Source organism: Lentinula edodes (genome assembly GCF_021015755.1).
Source record: "Lentinula edodes strain Le(Bin) 0899 ss11 chromosome Unknown C8R40scaffold_50, whole genome shotgun sequence".
Taxonomy (NCBI): domain Eukaryota; kingdom Fungi; phylum Basidiomycota; class Agaricomycetes; order Agaricales; family Omphalotaceae; genus Lentinula; species Lentinula edodes.
The window spans coordinates 118,690-141,250 of record NW_025764356.1 but is presented as its reverse complement, the minus strand read 5'-3'; the positions used below and the strand labels follow the sequence as shown (position 1 = coordinate 141,250).

The following is a 22,561-nucleotide window of genomic DNA, read 5'->3' as shown; positions in this document are numbered from 1 at the left end:
AGGAGGTCCAGGGAGGTCCCTAATGCGTAGGGAGGTTCGGGACGAGTGCGGGACCGTAAGATATTGCGTAGTAGGAGTTGTACTCGCTAGAACGTCAATATAGAGTCGAGTAGGTAGTTTATGCAATGGGGTCTCGAGGGTGTAAGCTCCCGAGAAGGGATATGCCAGGGAGGGTAGGTCCCTGGGGGCTAGGTTGGAGGATGGTCGTCCTCGAGTGTGGGAGGTGGTAACGGAGAAGCAGTACGTAGTTCGACGTGAGGGGTAGCTTTGACGTTACCTAGATCGAGGTCCCGAAGCTTACGAAGTAGCTAGGGAGCTCTGGGAGGTTTGGGGAAGAGTAGCTCACCAAGCGGGTAGGCGTTGGGGAGCTTTAGTAATGTTCGAGGGAGCTCGGGGACTCACTCGGAAGGCTTAGACTTGAAGTAAAAGCGTATATTCGATCGTACCGACGATCAGAGAGACAATAGACAGAAGTAGAGAGAAACAGAGGTAGAGAAACAGAGAGGAAAGAGAAATCCGTATGGTTAGCAGGTACAAAGGGACAGGGACTGGACCTATGCAAAAGGGTGTGTGTTCAAAATATACCAAGCTGGGGCTTGGGGACGTTACGGAGCTACTTAAATAGGTATGGGAAGTGAACAAGGGAACATCAGGGACCATGAGGCATGTAATCGAGATTAGTACCTTAATGGGGTAGGTGTAGGAGGGCTTCTTACGCGTGTCGGGGGAGGTTTTAGGGGTTACTTGTGTCGAGGGATCTGAAGATGGTAACTGGTATGTTTTTGGGGAGGTACGGAGGTGGTTCTGTGCGGGTTGTGAGAGCGTATGGCTGATACTGGGGCTGTCCTGGTAGTCACCAGGCGTGAAGACGGGAGAAAGGGAGCTGTGGTTAACGGTCGAGGCATGACATTACCCCCCCTTTAATCCTCCGCGCCCTCGAGGAGGACCTGTCGCGTACCCGTGGGAAATCACCTGATGAGCACGTGTTGTTTTAGAAGCTTTTTTCGTTGAAGTCCTTCCTTCGTTTTCACTACTCTTTTACGCCTTCGTGTTCCACGAGTAAAACTTGTGCCCACATGCCCTCTTCGCCTTCGAAAGCTCCCACTGCTGCTGGTCCCTCTCGGCTGCCTTTGCCTCGCTCGTCCTCCGGGCGGGAGGTTGCCTCCGATGGGGAGGTTGAACAAGATCAATTGGCCTTCACGATCGACTCGCCCTCACTTCCCCAACTACAATTATTCGAAAATATCTTCAACACGGGAAAGTCGTTGGCGGTCTACTGTCGGGATGACCCTCTCTGGCCTATCCTGGCGGCTGTGGCCCTGCCCTGTTCCAACTGCACTAAACATCCCGAAACTTGCAAGGTTCCTGAAGGTTCCCCTCGGTGTTCGTTCTGCACCGGTAAGAAGACTTGCAGCCTAGGCAAACTGCTCCGGTACCGCTATTTTGCGCGCCGTTGCAATCAAGATTTGGCCTACAGCCGACGATTCTTGGAGCTGCATGGTACTCCGGCGCAGCGGGTGTCCTGGACCATTCCGGAAGATGTTTGGCATCGGTATGACGAGTTACTGCATTCTAGCACGTCTGCCACGAAGGTCCTAGTGGAGCTGAACATGCTCGATGATCAGGACAGTCAGGCAGTAGATAGGTCCGAGCTCAGGCGCTTCCAAGAAGCTCAGGAGCAGGAGGCTCTGTTAGCTGCTAGAAGGAAACGTGTCAACGCCTCTCCCCCGCCGAAAGTCCGTTCCAAGAAGAGGCGGCTAACGAAGGTTGTCGAGGAGCCCGTCATTGAGGAGGTTCCACGGCTTGTGCGCCTGGTTATCCCGCCTTCGCGCCCAGCCCCCTCTGCTCCAGGCTCAGCTCCTTCGACCTTCGCACGTTCGTCTGCGGCCCTTCCTTTGACTTCTGTTCAAGCGACTGGGCAGCTCGGTTCGGTTCAAGGTCCCTCTCCGTTGGCTCGATTAGCCGACCTTGTGGATCAACAAACCGATTCCCAAGCGGAGGCATCAACCCGTTCCTTGGGACCTGGTTCCTCTCCTATAAAGGCTTCCCTCGGGGACTCAAATCTCCCCAAAATGTCTCCAGTTGTTCGTCCTCCCCTTGTTCCTCGTATCCTCTCCCAGCATCCTTATCGTGTCGAAAACGAACGTCTTGCTGCTCGCATCCGTCTGTTGGAGTCCCAGCTGGCTTCCTCCCGACAGGAGAATGCCACTCTAACCTCCGCCCTTCGTGACACTTCCGTTTCCCTGGAAGCTCGTCAGGGCGAGTTAGATCAGCTCCGGGAGTCAGTGTCTTCTGCAGCTCAGCAGCAGGAGCTTTACGATCGTCTCCTGGATCAGGTTCAGACGTTGAAGCGTGCCCTGCCTGGACCTCCCAACGAGGTATGTTACCTCCCTACCCTTACTGGTCTTTTACTCATTTCTTTCCCAGTCTTTAGTGGATAGGTTTCGGGGTCTAGAGGAGGACCTCCGTCTTGCTCGCGAGAGTCGGGCCAAGTACTTGTCTCGTTTTGAATCTTCTAACAGGCGTAACGAGGAGCTCGAAACCTCCCTAATTCAACAACAATCCCTGGTGGACGAGTCCAACGCCCTGGCTGTTCGGCAGCGGAAGAAAATCGAAACCTTGCAAGAGGAGGTTCACCTCTTCAGGGAGCGTGCTCTTTTTGCAGAGAAGATGATACGCGAATATCCCGACGAGGGATCTTATTCTGTCTCCCTCCCCCCCCTGGCGGAGGTGCAAGGGGATTTGAACGACACCTTGGCTTCTCTTCGTCGTGTCTCCACCTTCGCCCACCGACTCTACCGTTGTGACCCCGCCTCCGTTCTCCACCAGCACAATCGATACGTGGGTGTGATTATCGATGCGGTGATCTCCTTCCTTCGACGTGGTTTGGATACCTCGGACGAAGACGTGCTTGCCCGTAACTTCCAGCTTGCGCTTCAGTACCTGGAAGCTGCTCATTTCATTCACGCCGAGCTCCACCTTCGATCTCTCAGTAGCATCCAGTGGTTTTTTGCCAATGCTGCTGAGAGGGAGGAGGGTATCTACCGTCTCATTCTTGCCCACTCCCGTTTTTCGGACGACGCTCCCTTCCTCAACGTTGCGCAGCATGCCGGCTTCGTTGCCCCCTTCGACGACTCCCTGGAGCCTCCTCTGCATCGTCGCATGTTCGCGTTAGACACGGCCCTTCCTCATCATGGCGCGGGTAATTGGGAGGACCTTGTTCCCGCACTTCCTAGCTTGGATCGTCTTACGCAGGAGTGGGAGGCGATGATGTCAAGCTACATTCGCTTCGTGACTGATACTCCCTTGCCCCCGGTAGATCTTCAGGAAGAAGGTAGTGCTGATCACGAGGAGGTCTCCGTTCTGCAGGAGGGGGAAAGTGGAGGTACCGCCGCTGTTCCCCTATTCCTCCCAGATTCTCTCTCAGCTACCCCCGTTGCTTCAGCTGCTTCCCCTTCTCCTCTTCCTCCCCGTTTTGGCTCCGTCGCGAATCTAGCCATTGATATGACGGCCGATGAAGACGAGGAGGATATTTATGAGTCCTCAGGGTCTGTTGAGCGCCGCAACCGTGTGGAGGGTAACCCGGGTGGCGACGATCCTATGGAAGGTGCGCCGGTGGGTCAAGGACAATAAAGATTCGCGTAACTTCGCAGCTCGTCCCGTACTTGTCTTCCGTTATTCTTGTTCCATAGCTAATAACCTCCGTTCTTCTGTATCATTTTGTTAAATAAAGTAACCGTTCCCTATACTGTGTGAAAATCGATAAGAGTGAAAAAATCATGGTGCATTAAGGTCCCGTGAACCCTCTGATGCAGTTTATCGTTAGTTAGTCGTGAGTATCATGGCGTTGTCGTCTTCGTCGGTTCTCCGGTTATTGTCATTCAACCGCTACGCTCCCTACTATCCTCCCGGTCCTCCCCCTCATCTTCCTGTGCTTCCCGCTCCAGTGAAGCCCAATGCGGACGCGATGGTTGGCGTTTCCTTGGATGTTGTTGGTGCCAATCACGTAGGAGTTCGATCGATCCCACCATACCTTCCCATTCTACCCAGGAGTTGAATTCGTCGCCGTACCCTTCCCATTTGACCAAGTATTCTATTTCTTCTGGTCGTCCCCTTATTGGTTTTGAATCTAGGACGCTTTCGACGAAGTGTTCCGTCTTCCCCTTTATAAAGACTGGGGGAGGTGGGGAGTTCCGTCGTTTGAACTTATCGTGGAAGTGGGGTTTCAACCTGTCGACGTGGAACACATTATGAATTTTGTGGAGGTCCCCAGGGAGGTCCAATCGGTAAGCATGGCTCCCTATTTTTGCTAAGATCGAGTAGGGACCCGTCCACTTGTGGTCCAACTTCTTCATCGGTCTTCTCGTCCTGACGTTCTCCATATTCAACCAGACGTGATCACCCTCCTTCCAGTCCGGGGCGTCTTGGCGTTTTTGGTTCGCGTACTTTGCATAGGCCTCATTAGCTACCCGAATTCGTCCCTGGAGGTATGTATGTAGCTCCTTAAGGTTGGAAGCGTATTCGTTGACCTCCGCTCCTTGTACCCGCTCCAGCGTGATTGACAATTTCGGGTGGTACCCCTTGTTAGCAAAAAAGGGTGAGACACCTGTCGTAGTATTGGGGGTGTTATTGTAAACGAATTCTGCTATTGGCAGGAGGAGGTCCCAGTCATCTTGGTCGTAAGCGCAGTAAATCCGGAGGTATGCCTCCACCGACTGGTTTACACGTTCCGTTTGTCCGTCCGTTTGGGGGTGGTATGCCGTGGATAAACGAGCTTCGATTCCTAACACCCTGCAAAGCTCCCTCCAGAACTGAGACACAAATAATGAGCCTCGGTCGGACGTGATATCGGAAGGCATCCCATGCTTTGAGAACACATGAGTCACGAATAAGTTTGCAAAGTCTTCTGCATTATCCGTCGTATGGCAAGGAACGTATATGGCTTGCTTAGTGAGTCGACAGACTACTACTAGGATGGCATCGTACTTCTCCGGACCTGCTGTGACTGGGAGCTGGGTGATATGATCAAGGGAGATTGAGGACCAGGGTCGTTGACCGATTGGCAGTGGTCGGAGGTTCCCGTATGGTTTAGCTCGGCTGGCTTTCGCTCTCAGACATGAATGGCAGCTCCGCACATAGTAGTTCACGTCCTTGGACAACCCTTTCCAGAAGAACAGTTGGTTTACGAGCTTCTTGGTGCGTTTCTCCCCTGGGTGTCCTCTCAACTTATGATCGTGGTACGACTGTAGGACCTCCCTTCGTAGTGTTCCAATGTCTGGGACATATATACGACCTCCCCTCTTTAGGAGCCCATCCTCCCAAACGAGAGATTCCTCCTCGTTGCGTGCGATCCTTTTCAGTGCTTCAATCACACTCGTATCCTTAGGAGCTTCCCTCACTCGGTTTACTAGGAGGTCTTCGTTCATGAGGATGGTCGCGTTTAGACGTTCCGGAGGTATGAGTACTCTTTCCCTACCTGCTAAGACCTGGTCCCTTGAAGCTCCCTTCTTTGGGTACACGTCTGATCTTCGGGTGAGCGCGTCCGGCTTCGCTCCCAACCTCCCTGGTCGATAGTTGATAACAAAATCGTACCCCGAAAGGAGCTCCGCCCAACGGGCTTGTCGTGCTGTCAGTTGCTTTGTAGTGGTGAAGTACTGGAGGTTGTTATGGTCTGAGTACACTTGGATTTGGTGTCTGGATCCTTCGCAGTATGCCCTCCATTGTTTGAAGCAATCCACAATAGCTAGGAGCTCCTTGTCGTAGATGTCGTAGTTCAGTTCCGCGGAGATCATTGATCGTGCATGGAAGGCAATAGGGTGTATCTCCCCTGTTTCCGGGTCCAGCTGTGATAAGATTCCTGCTATAGCCAAGTCCGAAGCATCGCATTCGAGGACTACCGGTAGGTCCGGGTTGTAATGGCCCAGAACTGGGGCTTCGGAGAAGGCTGACTTCAAGAGCTCAAAGGCACTGCTACACTGTGGCGTCCAGTTCCACACCGAGTCTTTTCGGAGGAGCTTCGTGAACACCTTGGTGATTCCCGAGTAGTTGTCTATGAACCTCCTATAGAAGTTTGCGAATCCGAGGAACGCCTGGAGCTCCTTCACCGTCCTTGGTTTTGGCCAGTCCATTACCGCCTTCACTTTCTCTGGGTCCATGGATACCCCCAGCGGCGAGATAATCACTCCCAAGTATTCGACAGTGTCAACGTGGAACGCGCATTTTTCTGGCTTTGCATGGAGGTGGTTCGCCCGTAGTCGTTCGAGGACCTTCCTGATGTGTTCGACATGGGATACCTCATCGTCTGAGTAGATTAAAATGTCATCCAAGTAAATTACCACGCAAACGTCCACCATGTCGTGAAAGATCTCGTTCATGAAGAATTGGAACGCGGAGGGAGCATTCGTGAGCCCAAAGGGCATCACCAGGTATTCGAATGACCCATACCGAGTTCGGAATGCCGTTTTCCACTCGTGTCCCTGGGCTACCCTGACGTTGTTGTATCCCGCGCGGAGGTCGATCTTTGTGAAGATCTTCGCCTTCCGTAGTTGATCCACTAAGGTTCCTATCAGTGGCAGGGGGTACCTATTCTTCTTCGTAATCTTGTTCAGAGCTCGATAGTCAACGCAGAGTCGCAGGGTACCATCTTTTTTCTTGGCAAACAAGACAGGAGCTCCCGCAGGGGAGCTGGAGGATCGTATGAACCCCTTGCCTAACATCTCATCAATGTACTCCTTGAGGGATTTCAGCTCCTTCTCGGACATGTTGTAGAGCTTCCCTATGGGAGGTATCGCATCCCCTTCTGTCTCGATTTTGATATCGTAGGGTCGGTGAGGAGGTAGCGTCCTTGCTTCTCCAGGTGAGAACACGTCCAGGTAGTCCTGGTATTGGACGGGAATGGATCTCTTTAATTCCTCCGTCTCCTGACGCTTCGATTCTTCTTTGTCGAGCTCCTTGACGACCCCTCCTTGTTCCGAACTAGGGTCCCCACTCTCAGGATCCTTTGGTTGCTGCACTCCCTCCGTGGCGCTGCTATCACTCGCCCGGAGCATTTCTTCAGTAGGGGACTCCTCCTTCGTAGGCGATATATGAAGGAAGTACGCTGGGGTTCCCTCCCTCAGTAGACGATCCATCCCAGCAGCTCCTATTAAGCTGATGGGCTTCCCTTGTACGGTTGGGTCCGATTTTCGTTCCACCACGTGGGTACCCGCTATGAGCTGCTTTCTCCGGAAGTTGTTGCGTCTTATTGAACCCTTGGGAGTCAGACCAGACCTTGAAGGAATCTTGGGTATGTTCAGGCTTTCGATGTCTAAGGTAGGGAGGTCGGGATAAGGTCCATGCTCCCTCCTTTTCTTCCTCCACCGGACTTTTTGCTTAGCTCCCGGCCAGGAGGAGGACCGTTCCGTGTCCCTACTCTTCCACTTTTGATATGCCTCCTCGGAATCCTTCGTTGGTTTCGGGGTTACTCTCTCCATAGCGGATCGCCCAGCCTCGAGGATTTCCTCCACCTCTTCTTCCGTACTTTCGCTCGCGAATGCTAGCCATTCGTTGATCCCCATAAGGATTGGGTCGTCTGGCCCTAGATCTTTGTCCGAGGGGAATAACTTGTGTGGACCTGGTTGACTCGCTTCGTACTCTTCGTCCTTTACTTCCTCTAGTTTCACCCTCGTCCTTGGAGCTCTAAGGGGAGCTTCTGGAGGTTGTTGAGAAGCTTCTGGAGGTGGTTGTGGAGCTTCAGGAGGTCGTTGAGGAGCTTCAGGAGGTGATTGGAGAGTTCCTGCGTGTATTTCTTCGCTATTTACCCCCCTCCCTAGCTCCTCAGTACCTCCCTCGACACCTGGTTGGACAATTTCCGACGCAAGGGCTGCTGAGATTCGAACGTTTCGGTCCTGGAACGTCAGACAAAGTTCCTTCCAGTCAATTACTGGGTTGTGCATGCGTAGCCACGGCAATCCCAGCACAATTGGAGCCGTGGGGTGTAATCGAGTTACTAGGAACTCCACCTTGTGAATTGTTCCATCCGCAAAACTGATCTGGTCAGTGTAGGTCTGAGTTATCAATCCTGCGGAGGTAGGTTTCCCGTCGAACAGCTCCAAAGGGATACTGTCTGTTAGGTCAACCAAATTTTCTGGGTGTCGCATAGCGACAGTTTTGTCTATGAAGCATCTAGTTGCTCCACTATCCACTAGTGTGGCATATTCTTTGTCTTCATCGAGGTCGGAGAACGGAAAGCGTGTAAGGATGATGAAGGAATTGTAGGATCGGGATGTGAGACGAGCTGGCTGACTCCCCACGAGTGCAGCTCTTATTGTGGTAGGCGAAGGTGTTGCGGGGCTTCGCAATTCGCCCTGATCTACCTCGAAGCCCCCTGCCCATTTCCCACTTCGTCCAACAGTTTTTGCTCACCTCCCTTTGGTGAGTCTAAGATGTGGACGTTCCATAGATCGTCCATTCCTTCCCGTTCTTCCACCACGATCCCGGCGCGAATCCGTTCTAAAGGACGAGTTGAATCGTCCTTACGACCTCCCCCTTGGTTGGCCGTCCCTCTTTCTCGAGTTGAATCGGCCTTGGAAGCTCTTTCTGAGCTTCCTTGATCCTCCACTGGACGTTCTAACGATTCTGGGTTAGGGCAGTCCTTTGCCCAGTGTTCCTTTCGTCCACAACGCATGCAGAGCTCCTGCCTTCGTCTCCTCCACTTCTCCGCTCTTTCCTCAGGAGTCCATTTCCTCCCAGTGTCGGTAACTCCTGCTCGGAGGACCGCTTCAGTCCATTCTCCTCCATCCCTGCAGTGACAGCAGTCTTCGTCCTCCTCTCGGTTTTCGCTATCGTAACTTTCTCCTTCCCCCCAAGCTGCAGACGCCCTTTGTCGTCCCTCTTTCCAGTTGGACCTGTTTGGGAACCTCCCTGTCGCAGCTGGTTTCGGATTGGAGGTCCAGACGTCAGCTGGCTCTCTTTCCCTCCGCAAGGGGGACTTGTAAGGAGCTTCAGGTGCTAGTTCCAACCCGGGGAAGCGACTCAGCCATCCTTGTAACACTTTTTCACCGTGGAGGTTCCTCAAGCTCTCCGCTTGCGCACGTACAGCTCCGTCCAACTTTGTGAACACTCGGGTCCACTCGTCGTAGGATCGAGGTTCCTCCCTTCCGGTAACAACCTGTAGGGGTAACCAAGGAGCTACCCCTTTCTTGAGGTATGTTACCAGAGCCTCGTCGTTAAACCCGGTCAGAGGAGCGTATTCGTTGAAGCGAATGAAGAAGTTGGCAAAGCTTTCCTCCGGCATCTGCTTCATCCAGGCTAACCTCCTCCTTGCCTCGTCCGCCTCGTCGATGGGTCCGAATTTGGAACCGAACTCTCGTTTGAATTCTGTCCAGTCTTCGAGACAAGTGTACTCCCCCCTCAGTCGTTGCCGATTCAACGTGTCGAAGTGAGAGAGTGCTGCACCAGTGAGATGACTAGCTGCGGAAGCGCACTTGTCCTTTTCCCGGGCATAGATGGTAGGTCGTACTCCAAACATCCTTTCCAAACTGAGGACCCACGTCTTCCATGCCGACCGGTCGTCACCTGCGAAGCTTTCGATCTTACCGACGTCGAGCTTCGACTCAATGGTAATCCGATTTTTTTCTTCGTTGCTCTCCCACGTACTTCGTCCCTCGTTGGGAGGTCTAGGAGCTGCCTTACGGTGCCAACCTTGTCTTGGATCGTAGTACCAGGGTTGGTCCGGGTCATAGCGTGTTGGAGGTACGTCAGGAGCTCCAGTGGGGAGCTCTCCTCTGTCCTCCTCTCTCCTTCCACCATTCCTACTCGATTGGTTCTGTTCCCCCTCGTTGGAACCTTCCGAATTACTATCACCCGGTCCCCCGGAAGGTGGTGGAGGAGGAGGAGGCGGAGGTGGTGCCCCTCCCCCGCTCCTTCCTCCCTGTTCTCTTTGACCCTGTCCCCCTTGACTCAGAGGTCGTTCTCGATCTCTCGATTGACTAGAAAAATGTGGGGGAGGTACTCTAGGAGGGGGGTTAAAACCGCCTTTGCCTCCTCCCTCGTTTTCCAACGCGTACGCTCCTCCTTCTGGTCTCCCATACTCCCCTAGCTCAGCTCTTTGCACTCGGGCTCCCCACTCGTGAATACGTCGTCGGTCCACACTCGGAGTATCCGGGATCTGTCCTGCTTGTTCTACCTGGGGGTTTCCATCCCTAGCTCCTGTAGGAGTGTTTCGGTTAAAGGATATTGGTTCCATAGCTTGCCAGCTCCTTGGCTGGGGAACTACAGGAGAAGGACCCCCCCTCGTATATTCTCTCATTACCCTAGGTGCTCGCCCGGATAATCCCGCCGTGTTTCCGGTTTTGGAAAGGGGTCCTCCCGTCGGTACTTCCCCCGCTGTGAATCCTTTCTTTACCTCACGGAGTTGTTCCTGGAGCGTCTCAATGACCCGAGCCTGTTGTTGGATCATTGCTACCGATTCCTGAGAGCGTGCCGACTCGAAAGCCATGCCAGGTCGGTTCATCTGAGTTCCCGTTACAAAGGGAGTTCCAAAAGGAGCTCCCTGCGGGGGTACCGCCTCTTCGTGAACTGCCAACGTTCTTCGTTGGTTCGGGCCCCTGTGACTTTCCGTTCCCACTGCCTGAGATTGCATTGATACCGACCCTTGATACGGAATGACTGATGGATTGCTCAGTCTTGGAGGAACGTGTACAGGGTTGGGAGCCAACCGAGCTGTCAGATCTTGTCCGGAGATCCGGGATGAATGTTGTGCGCCATCCATCCTCACCTCACCAAACTGGTATCGCTGCGTCGAGACTGGGGTTAAAGGTTTCGTTTGCAGGTTAACTCTGGGGGGAGGAGTCGCATTTTGAGCCAAGGCATGTACATTGGGGGAGGTCCCAGAGCGTAACTGGGGGCTCCTCGTGGCCGTGTTACCGGGGTTAAGGAGTTCAGGAACCTCGGTATTCCTGGGCGATGAATGTTTCTGTGCCAGGAAACGACCATCAGATCCATGGAGCTCCCCTTTCTGGTCAAATTGCTCCGGAGGGAACTCCCCTACGCTTTCGAGTTCGCATTGAACCATATACGAGGTTCCCCGATTATCCGCGACCAGTCTGCGACGGAACTCCAAAGCTCTTTCTAGATTCGATCCAGAAAGTTCCTCCGACAGCATCAGAGTGTCTGATTCCGCTAGTAGCGTCCGATGTCGGGTCTCCTGCGAACACAACATCGCTTCAGACTCCTCACTCCTCACCAGAAGCTGGTGCATATGCCTCATGGGCGTGTACGTGTATACCGTCTGTCCGTTACGGACCCGGACGGGACTATCCTGATCAGGCATTGACTCCACTGGGGCCAGGAGGTGAGCCGTGGTGTATCTCCTGCGTCTACGATTTTTTGCAGCAATTGCGTTAGCATCCTCGTTACTTTCCTCATCGATTTTAGCTGCTGCTTCCGCTAGGTTTGCGTTCCGAAGTATTTGGATCGCCTGGTAGTTCGGTATGTTAACCCTCGAAGGGGGAGGTTCAAACCGTACAGCTCCTGATCTGTAGTTAGAGGCTCGGTACAATATACGTAGCCCTGCTTCGCCACAGAATTCCTTCTCCCTTCCATGGGTATGAGGGAGGAGGGGAAGTATTCCCCTCGAGTTTCGGAACGATCGTCCGTAACGTGCCTCTGCCTCTAACAGTTCCAACATCCTCTCTGGGTCCAACAGGACGTTGTACAGCCAGAGAAAATCTGATCGATTCGCGGGGGTCATCAGCCACTGCTGGGCCTTCTCTGGGAGGTCTATCTCCAATTGAGTTCCTACTGTTAGGAACTGTACTCGTAGGTCTGAGAATTCGAGACCGTCTCCCAATACTTCGATCCCCATTGACTCCAATACCTCCCTTAGGACCATAGCTACATCTTCCGGGATACACTCCTGAATTCGAATGACGTCTTCCAGACGCAATGTCATTTCGGACAAGGGTTGTACGGGGAAGTTGGTCCTACTATGGTGTATTGCGTGTGTACGCTCCCAGTTGGGCGTATTCATAGCTGGGCTCTTCAGGAGACTGGAGAGTGAACTTCCTCGTCTCGGGGGAGGAAGGTTAAGGGACTGTACTGGAGGTGTTGGTAACCTCCGGGATGACGCCCGAGATTGTTCGGATACGGCAGGGGATACCCTCCTCTCTGGAAGTTTCTCCTGTTGTCGTACTGTGAGAGGGTCGGTACTTCCCCCTTGTATCCTTTCGATAGCGGCTACTTGACCGCTGACTCTTCCACCCGCGTTCGAAGCTGACTCCATGTCTAGCTGCGGTATCGGTCCAGGGGGAGGTCCTCTCGTTCCCCAGGTAGGGGAGTATGCGAAACCTCCCATGGGACTACTGGCAGGTTGGGCGTAACCCATGGAGGTAAACCTCCGTTGTGGTGGTCCCATCCCAGGTTCCACTGGAGGGGGCCCCTGAACCTCCGGTTGACGTCCCTCTGGGGTCCGGATGTTACTGGCGGTTTCATCCCCGAACGACTGTTCTGGGATGGACATCAGGCGTTGACCAGCTGCCACCGTGATGACAGTGGAGCTAGCAGCCTGGTTCGATTTTTGAGCTTGTGTCGTGTTTCCACGAGATAAGGCGCTCTTTTGTTTCTTCGATTCGGTTTTGGAACTAGAAGGTCGTTCCGTTGACGTCGCCGACATTTCGTCGCGACGAGTCCGTTCGGTGACGGGAGAGCTTGGTATAATGTAAGACCTGGGTCAAAATAGGTCTTAGGGTAGGTTTTGGTATGTGGAGGTTTATGTTGTAGCGTGCTAGGAGCAGGCTGGAGCTCGAAGGGAGCTACGAGAACCGCGACCGAGGACGGGAATGACCTAGTAGTGGTTGGAACGACGAGATGGTGACCCTTGAGGGGTTCCTAGGAGGTCCAGGGAGGTCCCTAATGCGTAGGGAGGTTCGGGACGAGTGCGGGACCGTAAGATATTGCGTAGTAGGAGTTGTACTCGCTAGAACGTCAATATAGAGTCGAGTAGGTAGTTTATGCAATGGGGTCTCGAGGGTGTAAGCTCCCGAGAAGGGATATGCCAGGGAGGGTAGGTCCCTGGGGGCTAGGTTGGAGGATGGTCGTCCTCGAGTGTGGGAGGTGGTAACGGAGAAGCAGTACGTAGTTCGACGTGAGGGGTAGCTTCGACGTTACCTAGATCGAGGTCCCGAAGCTTACGAAGTAGCTAGGGAGCTCTGGGAGGTTTGGGGAAGAGTAGCTCACCAAGCGGGTAGGCGTTGGGGAGCTTTAGTAATGTTCGAGGGAGCTCGGGGACTCACTCGGAAGGCTTAGACTTGAAGTAAAAGCGTATATTCGATCGTACCGACGATCAGAGAGACAATAGACAGAAGTAGAGAGAAACAGAGGTAGAGAAACAGAGAGGAAAGAGAAATCCGTATGGTTAGCAGGTACAAAGGGACAGGGACTGGACCTATGCAAAAGGGTGTGTGTTCAAAATATACCAAGCTGGGGCTTGGGGACGTTACGGAGCTACTTAAATAGGTATGGGAAGTGAACAAGGGAACATCAGGGACCATGAGGCATGTAATCGAGATTAGTACCTTAATGGGGTAGGTGTAGGAGGGCTTCTTACGCGTGTCGGGGGAGGTTTTAGGGGTTACTTGTGTCGAGGGATCTGAAGATGGTAACTGGTATGTTTTTGGGGAGGTACGGAGGTGGTTCTGTGCGGGTTGTGAGAGCGTATGGCTGATACTGGGGCTGTCCTGGTAGTCACCAGGCGTGAAGACGGGAGAAAGGGAGCTGTGGTTAACGGTCGAGGCATGACAGCAATGAGAAGGCAATACAGAGAAGAAAGAGCAGAGTTTACCTTATACACGTGTACGTGCAAGTGGTGGAAGACAACAAAGAGTACACCGAAGAAGATTCAATTTGTAATATTATCACATGTAATGTTAAGGGCCGGCTAGTATATGATACAGTCTAATCGCCCTTTACTCCGAAGGAAACTTAGTTCGGTGTGCAGGCATTAGTCTTGAACCACACAGAATAATAGACAGATATATGTGTTGAGTTGTAGTGACAGAACGGGGCACATCAAACAGTTGTATCATTCGAGAATAGCGCAGAACACGAATGTACATAGTGATAAATCTGATAGGCCGAGAATTTTATAAAATGGGTGTTACAGAAAACATAAAAGCACTACATTCAACTAGCTAAATGCGAGGATCATATTGTTGGTTCAAGGTGATAGGGTGTAAGCATGCTTTGCTAGAAAATGCTGACAAAATTGAAAACACGCCAAGTCTAGTTTAAAGAAAGCGAACCTGCGAAACCAATTCCATAGGACCCACTGGTCACCCACGTCTATGTCACGGAGGTGGCCTTCACTATCAATTGCGATCCCAAAAGCATGGGTGATGGAATAACAGGTGTCCGTAGAGCGGGTACAGGTTGAAGCATTGTTGCACGGACTGATGGCGTACGGTGGACCTTGATGCATCGAGAGCATGATGATTTCAGTATTGCGGCCCACCTCATCAACAGCAAGACAAGCAAGCATTGGAGCAACGGCACCCGCAGGCTGGTATGCACTTTGCTGAATCGCAATCAGGAATGAAGAGATCCAAGGCCGAGGGTGGCGCGCAACTTGCGGAGAGAGCTCGAACGATAGAGGTTGGCGGAGTGGGAAGGGAAAGTCAGGGTGTACGTAGTAAAAATATACGGTTCTGCGATTAGCCTTGGATGTATTAGACAAGTTAAAGGATAGAGAAAAGTGAAAAGCGCACAGTATCAGGAAGAGAAGGCGCATGTCGCAAAGTAGACAGAGTATCCAGGGAAGGGAACGCAGCCATAGTTTTAGAGGAGACGGGTTGGGAGGAAGATAACAAAAACACTGGAAATAAAAGGACCTCAAAGAAGTGAGCGTTGGATGAACGAATGGAGCTCAGTCGTAATCCTACCATATTCGATAAAATGAGAAACGAAGAGAAGCAACTTAAGGTTTGACGTTTGACGCAGCCATGCAATCAATCACGCGATTAATGGATAACAGAGTGCTCATTGAAATTATACTAGAAAATAACACAAGCAGCACAGCTACTGTCATGCCTCGCCCCAAATTCCATATCCCATAAGCTCCTTGACGTAGTTCCCAACCTCCTCAGCCCCCCTTACCTCCTCAACCACTTCTGAACCCCTGAGAACACCCCCAACGCCGCAAACCTCCTCACGGCCAGGACAACCTCCACTAATCTTAGTTCCCCTCAATGCAACCGAACCACTCCACGACAGGGTCCTGGAACCCCGCACATGCGCCCATCATTCCGTCCTCCTGTCCGTCCTGATGTACTTAGAAACCCCATTAAGTGCCCGTTTCGTACTATGTCTCTTTGTTAACTTCCCTATACGTATTTAAGCAGTCCAGTAGCGTCCAGAAGCCCAGCTTGGTATATTTTGAACACACACCCTTTACATAGGTCCAGTCCCTGTCCCTTTGTACCTGCTACCTATACGGAATTCTCTCTACTCTCTGTCTCTCTACTTCTGTTTCTCTCTACTACTGTCTATCGTCTCTCTGATCGTCTATACGATCGAATATACGCTTTTACTTCAAGTCTAAGCCTTCCGAGTGAGTCTCCGAGCTCCCCAACGCCTACCCGCTTGGTGAGCTACCCTTCCCCAAACCTCCCAGAGCTCCCTAGCTACTTCGTAAGCTTCGGGACCTCAGTCTAGGTAACGTCGAAGCTACCCCTCACGTCGAACTACGTATTGCTTCTCCGTTACCACCTCCCACACTCGAGGACGACCATCCTCAACCCCAGCCCCCAGGGACCTACCCTCCCTGGCGTATCCCTTCTCGGGAGCTTACACCCTCGAGCCCCAGTTGCATAAACTACCTACTCGATCCTATATTGACGTTCTAGCGAGTACAACTCCTACTACGCAATATCGTACGGTCCCGCACTCTTCCTGAACCTCCCTACGCATTAGGGACCTCCCTGGACCTCCTAGGAACCCCACAAGGGTCACCATCTCGTCGTTCCAACCACTACTAGGTCATTCCCGTCCTCGGTCGCGGTTCTCGTAGCTCCCTTCGAGCTCCAGCCTGCTCCTAGCACGCTACAACATAAACCTTCGCATACCAAAACCTACCCTAAGACCCATTTTGACCCAGGTCTTACAGCTACAATATAGGATAAAACAATGATTAATTGCATATATAATTGTAGAGACTTACCAAGAAATAAGTACGAATGGCAATATATGAAATAATGAGAGTTATTTGAGATGGGGCTTGAGACTAAAAGGGTAATATTGAGCAGTAGATCAAAGGTGAAAGATTCTCAGAAGACAAAGCACTAACGCTGAGAATTGACGCATCATCACTTCTTCATCAGATTGAGAGATAGAGCGAGGAACACCGGAGGAGGTGAATGCAAAAACAGCAACGTGGTGAATACAGATGCAATTATCGGTGGAACCGGGACGAAAAGTTGTGCGAAGAGAAGTCGGTGCAGCAGAATAATGTTTGAGGAAGAGTAGGAGAAGCTCATTGTTAGGAGCATATTTGTGGACGTGGCGAAAGAAGACGAAGCTGCCATTAGGCAGATGAGTCTCAGAGAAGACTTGCTCGAAGTACTTGTGACCAGTGATTCCATTGGCAGTGGGCAAGGACTGTTTGACAGCAAGAGGTTGCTTCAGGGGCCTCGTGGAGGAAGGGTGAATATAATAGAAGTGCAGGATACGTTCATCTGCCTGTTTATATACAGAACAATTTTCAGTAATCAAAAGGCGAAAATATTTCAAGGGAACGCACTTTGACTTCAGGCGGATTTTTTTGCAAATATCTAAGTGCGCGGATAGACATCATGGTGACCAGAAAGGTGGAAGGGCAACAAAGAAGCAGTTGGAAGAGAAGCATTATATACACAAGGGAGCCGCAGCCCGCATTGTGCACAAGAAGGCCACCGAAGTTCGCCAAGTTGTCCAAGGCAATGTCACGGAGATTGAGAGCAACTAAAAGCACCCAGGAAGCTCACCGAAGGATGCTAGACTGTCCAAGGCAACGTCGTGGAGATTGACAGCAAGTAACAAGCCTGGCCTGTGGAGGGGCTTGGCTTGTAGGTGCAGAGAAAGGAAACAGAAACAGCTTTGAATTGGCGCCGGTGAAATTTTACTCAATTAGTAATCAAACTGAAAACAGGTGGGTTGACGCAAATGAATGGCATATTGCAAGGTAGGAGCACACGGCACAGAAGCTACTAATACTGTATGATCTACCGACACTAGGGCTGACAAGATAATGATAATAAAGCTAGACTACCTCCCTTTACGGTTTGATTTCGACATCATTACATCTTCATGATATTCGAAGCCTCCCTTGAGGCCACCTCCATTGAGATAAGGGCTGTCATTGTCGGAATCAACATTTCCATCGCGAGGAATACGTGAAGACCCTGCCACATTGTCTGAAGGCGGCTTTGAAAGAGAAGATTTGCGACGAGGAGGGCCCGGGAAATCTTTGGTGCGAGTCGGAGTATTGTATATTGGTTTGGGAAAAGGACGCGAGGAGACGGATTTGGGAGGAGCTGGCCCATCATAGCCGGGTGGAAGGGCGAGGACTACGACAAATTGTAGACCAAGAGAAAGAGAAAGGGGAGGTGCCTTGTATGACCCAGAAGACTGCCACGTATGAGCAGTATACCCTATGCAAACGATACAGCCAATGGGAATATCTTCTTCCGAGTTTTTGTAGAGAGGATAGGTACGAGAGCCGATTTGATTTAACTGCGCAGGCAAAGCGACAAAAGAGTCCCTTCCATCAAAGATCGGGACTGTGATAAAATTCAATACAACAAAATAGTGAAAGCGGGAGCAGAACGAACCTGCACGAGAAAAGGGTAAAGGATTTTTGCAATGAATATTCTTCGGTACATTGGAGATATCGCGCTTTTTACCAGGGGTCACTAGAGAATAGAAAAGTACATGAAAGGGACTGATGATGATAATAGGCAAAGACTGACCAGGCTCTAGAGGACTGAGATTATCAGGATCATCCTTCCATGCATCCAAGTCGAAACGTTGGTTAGAACGGAAATCGATGATACCCTCAGAGACAGGGCACCCAAATTTTGAAGAACCAATAAGGCTTCCGAAACAAGCAAATAGTCGCTGTGATTCTTGCATAAGACCATGAACACGTAAGCCTTGAATGTATCGGACAGCTTTATCTTTAACAAGAAAGGATTTGGGACAAAATATGTATGATTCGGCCACACGGCCGACTGTGAGGAAGACAGCATTGAAGAAACGATCTTTGGCAAGGATCAGGTGAATTTTGTTGTTGATTGTAGGACAAGTAATTGCACAGGGAGGAGTTGGATCGAAACGAGCGCCATTGAATATGTTGGCAGATCGAACGAAATTCACAGTTTGGCGGATACATCTGGATGAACATTAGAATCAGCTCAGATATGAATACATAATCAAAAGCTGACTTTTCCTGACTAGCGGTAATTCCTGATACCATATCACGGTAGAGAAGATAATCATCATCATCAGTTATGCTTTCATCAGCTACGGGCCTAATTGTGACGGCACTGTGACGAAACAGAAAACATTAGCAAAACACGAGTGAAGGATCGAGAGAAAGACTAACGGGAGGTTAACCACAGATCTAAATGAGGCGGCAAAACGAGGATCAATCCACTCTGCATTGAGGACACCATTTTCGCCCAGATTATTGTCAATGTAAGGAGCGACATCCTGAGGCCCACGATATTGTTCCTCAACATCAGACGAATCTACCAAGTCCATGGGAGCGTCCTTGCTGAGGGCTTCATATATAAGTTCTTTGCGTGACTTGCGAAGAGGAGATGAAGAGGCCTTCTTATCAACTTCAATAGGAAGAGTCGAAGGAGGGAACGAAGCATCTGTGAGTGCACGATGGATAATGTCATCGCGATAATTCTTCCCTGCAGCAGAGGGTTTTGAAAGGGACTTCACCGGTGTGGTTCCCATAACAAGAGTGGTAGGAGCAGTTCGTTTAGAATGGGAGAAAGGATGGAACCGAAGATCTTTCCCTTTGAGTCTTGAAGATGGAGACCCAGAGGCAGAAGTTTTAGATGGCGACGTATTCACCGTAGATGTGTCAGAATTAGAATGACTTGGCGACGATATGAGAGAACGAGGAGGAGATGGTGAAGTCCCATAGGGTATCATCAGAGGGGGCATGCCCCGCTCTGATTTTGATGGGAAGATTTTGGATTTAGATGGCAAAGTGGTAGGAAGAACAGGACCCGTGCGGGACTCCAAAGTGGACGAGGATCGAGGAGTAGGAATCCATCCTTCTAACGGATTGGAAGGTAAATCAGGCGAGGGAGTCCGTAAGGCATGAATTGAATGAAAATTCGCAGGGAGGTCAATGTCCATGTTGTCATAGTCCTCAATTGAAAGGCTATGGGATGAGGGTGGAGCAGGTATAGGGGACATTGCGTTTTTGGGTGACTCGGGTGGATAACATAAGTCAAAAGAATCATCATCCACCTGAGGAGATGGAGGAGAAGAAGGGAAGTCCATTTGGGAGGAGACAACATCTGCGACCACCGAACGCACAGGAGTGCCACCGTGCAGAGAAGATGAAGGTGACGAGACTAGATTTATGAAGTTGGGATCATCAGAAGCATAATATGTTCGCCCATTCACGACGATTGATGTAAGATTTTTCGGAGGGGAAAGGGACATTGAAGCCAAGCTGTCGGAATGGGAAACGGTAGAGCTACAGATAATGTCAATATAATGTGACTGGGAAAAAAAAGGGAAACGCACAGCGACCGTTTCAAAGGCATCTTGGAGCTACGCAACAAGAAAGGCTTAAGAGGCTCCTTAGGCTTACTCAGAGAAGGAGGGAGGACGGGATATTCATCATCGCTCAGCTCAATCGGGCTGAAATTTTTCGTTACTGGATACAGAAGATAACAAAAGATAACAACAGACCTATACAATTTTGGTGAGGAGGGGTGTTTTTCCTCCGGAGTACCCTGACGAACACGATTGGAGTAAAGCTCTTCTGGTACAGGCAATGCTGAGTCTCTGAATAAACAACCCATGAGAACATAAGCAAATGATAAAAGAAAAATGATGAACGTACTTGAAAGCCTTCTCAGGAAGAGTGACTTCCATATCATCGGCAGATTCATCCTGGGATTGACTTCAAATATTAGAATGAGTACAGACTCTACTTGATATATATATCAACACATACGAAGCATAGACGCGAGGACTTGGCGACCGTTCGATGTCAACCTGGACACGGGGAGGACTTGCAGACCATTCGATGGAAGAGCCATCACCGATGTCATCCGCAACAATGACGGAGTCCAACTCATGCTTGTTCACATCCGCATTGGTCTCCTCAAGACGATCACCGCAGCTATCAGTGTCAGAGGCGGCAGCCTCTACATCCAGGAATTTGCCCACAGAGTGGGGAATGTTGACAGGACCAGAACATTCGGGAGGGACCCTAGCAGTGCGCGGAAGAGAAGGCCTGTAGACAATGAGGTACAGGGACCTTGAAAGATAGACAAAACTTACAGTAATTCAGAGCCCAATAAACGATTGGTGGGTTTGTGGGAGCGGTTTGATTTGCGAGACCTGGACGGGAATGAAATTCAAGAGGTATCAGACAAAAGGAAGTCAACGGACATTTTATTTGACAACAAAGTGGCGGACTAGGCACAAATATGAATGTTGGGAGAGTGTACTTCAGATAGAGCAATGAGAAGACAAAGGGAAATCGACAGACTTTTTTTTGGAGTGCAGAGTAGAGGACTATGAACGTTGAGAGTGTGTACTTCAGATAGAGCAACGAGAAGACGAAGAAAATATTTGAGAGAGTTGAGGGCAAATAAAGGCAGGATATATGATTAGTAAGGGATCAGCGCTTCAGTGATAAAAATTGGATCATGCGGGCGATGAAAAAAATCGAAGCAGAGGGGAAGGACAACGCGGAAAGAAGAAGTGTAGCGAGGAGCAGTATGGGAAGCATGGTACACATACAAGGCCGGACAGATGATTGTACTAGAAGGGTGAAACAACTACTAAGTAAAGGCAGCTGAAAATTGTGAAACGAGAAATCGGTTGAAGGTGGAAACAACAGAGCACAAATATAGGATGAGAAAAGTAGCACATTAGCAATTAACCCCGTTCGCTTTCAACCGAAGTACGAATTGTGAAATGGATCAAAGCTACAACAGCAAAGATGCTGGTGAGTGAGAAAACAGTTCGGCATGGATGAAGATGACTTACAATGTGAAGCAGCTGAGGCGTTAAATAAAATAAGAACGATATGTCTGGGAAACGAAATCCGGCCCCATATTAGTTGCTTCCTTGAGGTAGTTTGAATAATTACTTACCGAGATGAGCAAATGTTACTGACATGAAATTTATAGAGAAAAGGATGGGAGGACAGCGTAGAGATACGCAAGTTTGAGGAACCTAGCTGTTGGCAAATGACCCAGAGTGACGCGAATGGAATCTTCGAGGTAATATTGCATATGCAAGGAGTACTGGAGGATAAGAGACTTCCGCCTATTCGCGGTGAACTGTGAGTCATACAATTGGAGTAACAGAGGATTGACTTACCAGTATCGCCCAGCACAAAGAAGAGACTGCAACACCTACGACAATCCATCACCGTGAGTGGATTGGGGGTCAAAAACTTCGCAAAGGATGTAGACTCCGTGTATGACATGTACGCCCTCTTTTCGCGGCACGTACCCGGCCTGAAGATAATGGCGACGAAGGGGACGGCGGAACGGCCAATGCTGGAGATGTCGAACAGGATATTCACTCCAAAGGTAGAGGCCCCGAATATGAACCCAGCCACGGTGAATCCGGAGATGGATGAGAATGGTTTCATTGAGAGGATAAATGCGACAAATGGAATGTTTGTATACGGAGAGGAGAACATAGTACTCTATGGAGAAGAGAGGATGGATGCTACTGGACGCAAAAAGTGGGTAACGTTAGCATCACACAAAAAGACTGGTAAAACTAAACTCACCGTTTTCAAAGAACCGTCCGCATTCCACCTCAGAGACTGCACGTGGGTGATATTGTAGACATTGCATTCAGTATGGTCGCATTTGGAAGAGGAAGTGAGTTGAAGGCAAGATTATTGCTTCGCAATATTACACTTTTGGACGCAACTCATACGCAAGTGAGTAAACATGAAGGATTGATAGAAGGAAACGACTGACTTTGCATAGAAATGGCTGAAGGAAAAAGTCAAAGCACAGTCCTTGAATATCAGAATGCAGCCGACCCTCAAGCGACGTCTCGAGTTCGAAGACAACGAAGAAAATACCGGAAAGCGAATGAAGGGAATGGATATCGAAAACAACGAAAATGAGATGGAAGACGACAAAGAGGATGCCAGGTTGCGAATGAGGGGAATGGATATCGAAAACGACGAGAATAGTAATGAAAGGGAAGGAATGTGTGACTAGTAATGTGTGTTGACAGTCGTATGGAAGGCGTAAGCGAGGCATCACATTTGAAGCGAAGAAGTAGAGTGCCACGTAGGATGAGCCGTCACTTAGTCACG

The 22,561-nt window shown here is 50.5% G+C and overlaps 4 protein-coding genes across 4 annotated transcripts; 1 reads left to right on the top strand and 3 right to left on the bottom strand.

Annotated features, from left to right (window-relative positions):
* Positions 1 to 14,319: 14,319 nt before the first annotated feature.
* On the bottom strand, positions 14,320 to 14,807 carry C8R40DRAFT_1176214 (uncharacterized protein; the record flags this gene model as incomplete). Its single annotated transcript, XM_046232473.1, has 3 exons — positions 14,320 to 14,445; positions 14,489 to 14,692; positions 14,742 to 14,807. The coding sequence occupies 3 exons, from the start codon at positions 14,805 to 14,807 to the stop codon at positions 14,320 to 14,322; spliced, it is 396 nt and encodes a 131-aa protein (XP_046080984.1).
* A 1,121-nt stretch (positions 14,808 to 15,928) lies between these two features.
* Positions 15,929 to 16,822, bottom strand: C8R40DRAFT_1268356 (uncharacterized protein; the record flags this gene model as incomplete). The annotated part of the gene is made up of 4 exons (XM_046233999.1): positions 15,929 to 16,074; positions 16,108 to 16,138; positions 16,319 to 16,710; positions 16,772 to 16,822. 4 exons carry the CDS (start codon positions 16,820 to 16,822, stop codon positions 16,012 to 16,014), a joined length of 537 nt encoding a protein of 178 aa, XP_046080983.1. The 3' UTR covers positions 15,929 to 16,011.
* A 452-nt stretch (positions 16,823 to 17,274) lies between these two features.
* On the bottom strand, positions 17,275 to 20,660 carry C8R40DRAFT_1176212 (uncharacterized protein; the record flags this gene model as incomplete). Its single annotated transcript, XM_046232472.1, has 10 exons — positions 17,275 to 17,789; positions 17,841 to 17,921; positions 17,979 to 18,400; positions 18,453 to 18,554; positions 18,614 to 19,732; positions 19,783 to 20,046; positions 20,105 to 20,164; positions 20,219 to 20,500; positions 20,548 to 20,607; positions 20,641 to 20,660. The coding sequence occupies 10 exons, from the start codon at positions 20,658 to 20,660 to the stop codon at positions 17,275 to 17,277; spliced, it is 2,925 nt and encodes a 974-aa protein (XP_046080982.1).
* Positions 20,661 to 21,746: 1,086 nt separating this feature from the next.
* On the top strand, positions 21,747 to 22,463 carry C8R40DRAFT_1176211 (uncharacterized protein; the record flags this gene model as incomplete). The annotated part of the gene is made up of 3 exons (XM_046232471.1): positions 21,747 to 21,970; positions 22,030 to 22,174; positions 22,224 to 22,463. The coding sequence occupies 3 exons, from the start codon at positions 21,747 to 21,749 to the stop codon at positions 22,461 to 22,463; spliced, it is 609 nt and encodes a 202-aa protein (XP_046080981.1).
* Positions 22,464 to 22,561: the final 98 nt, after the last annotated feature.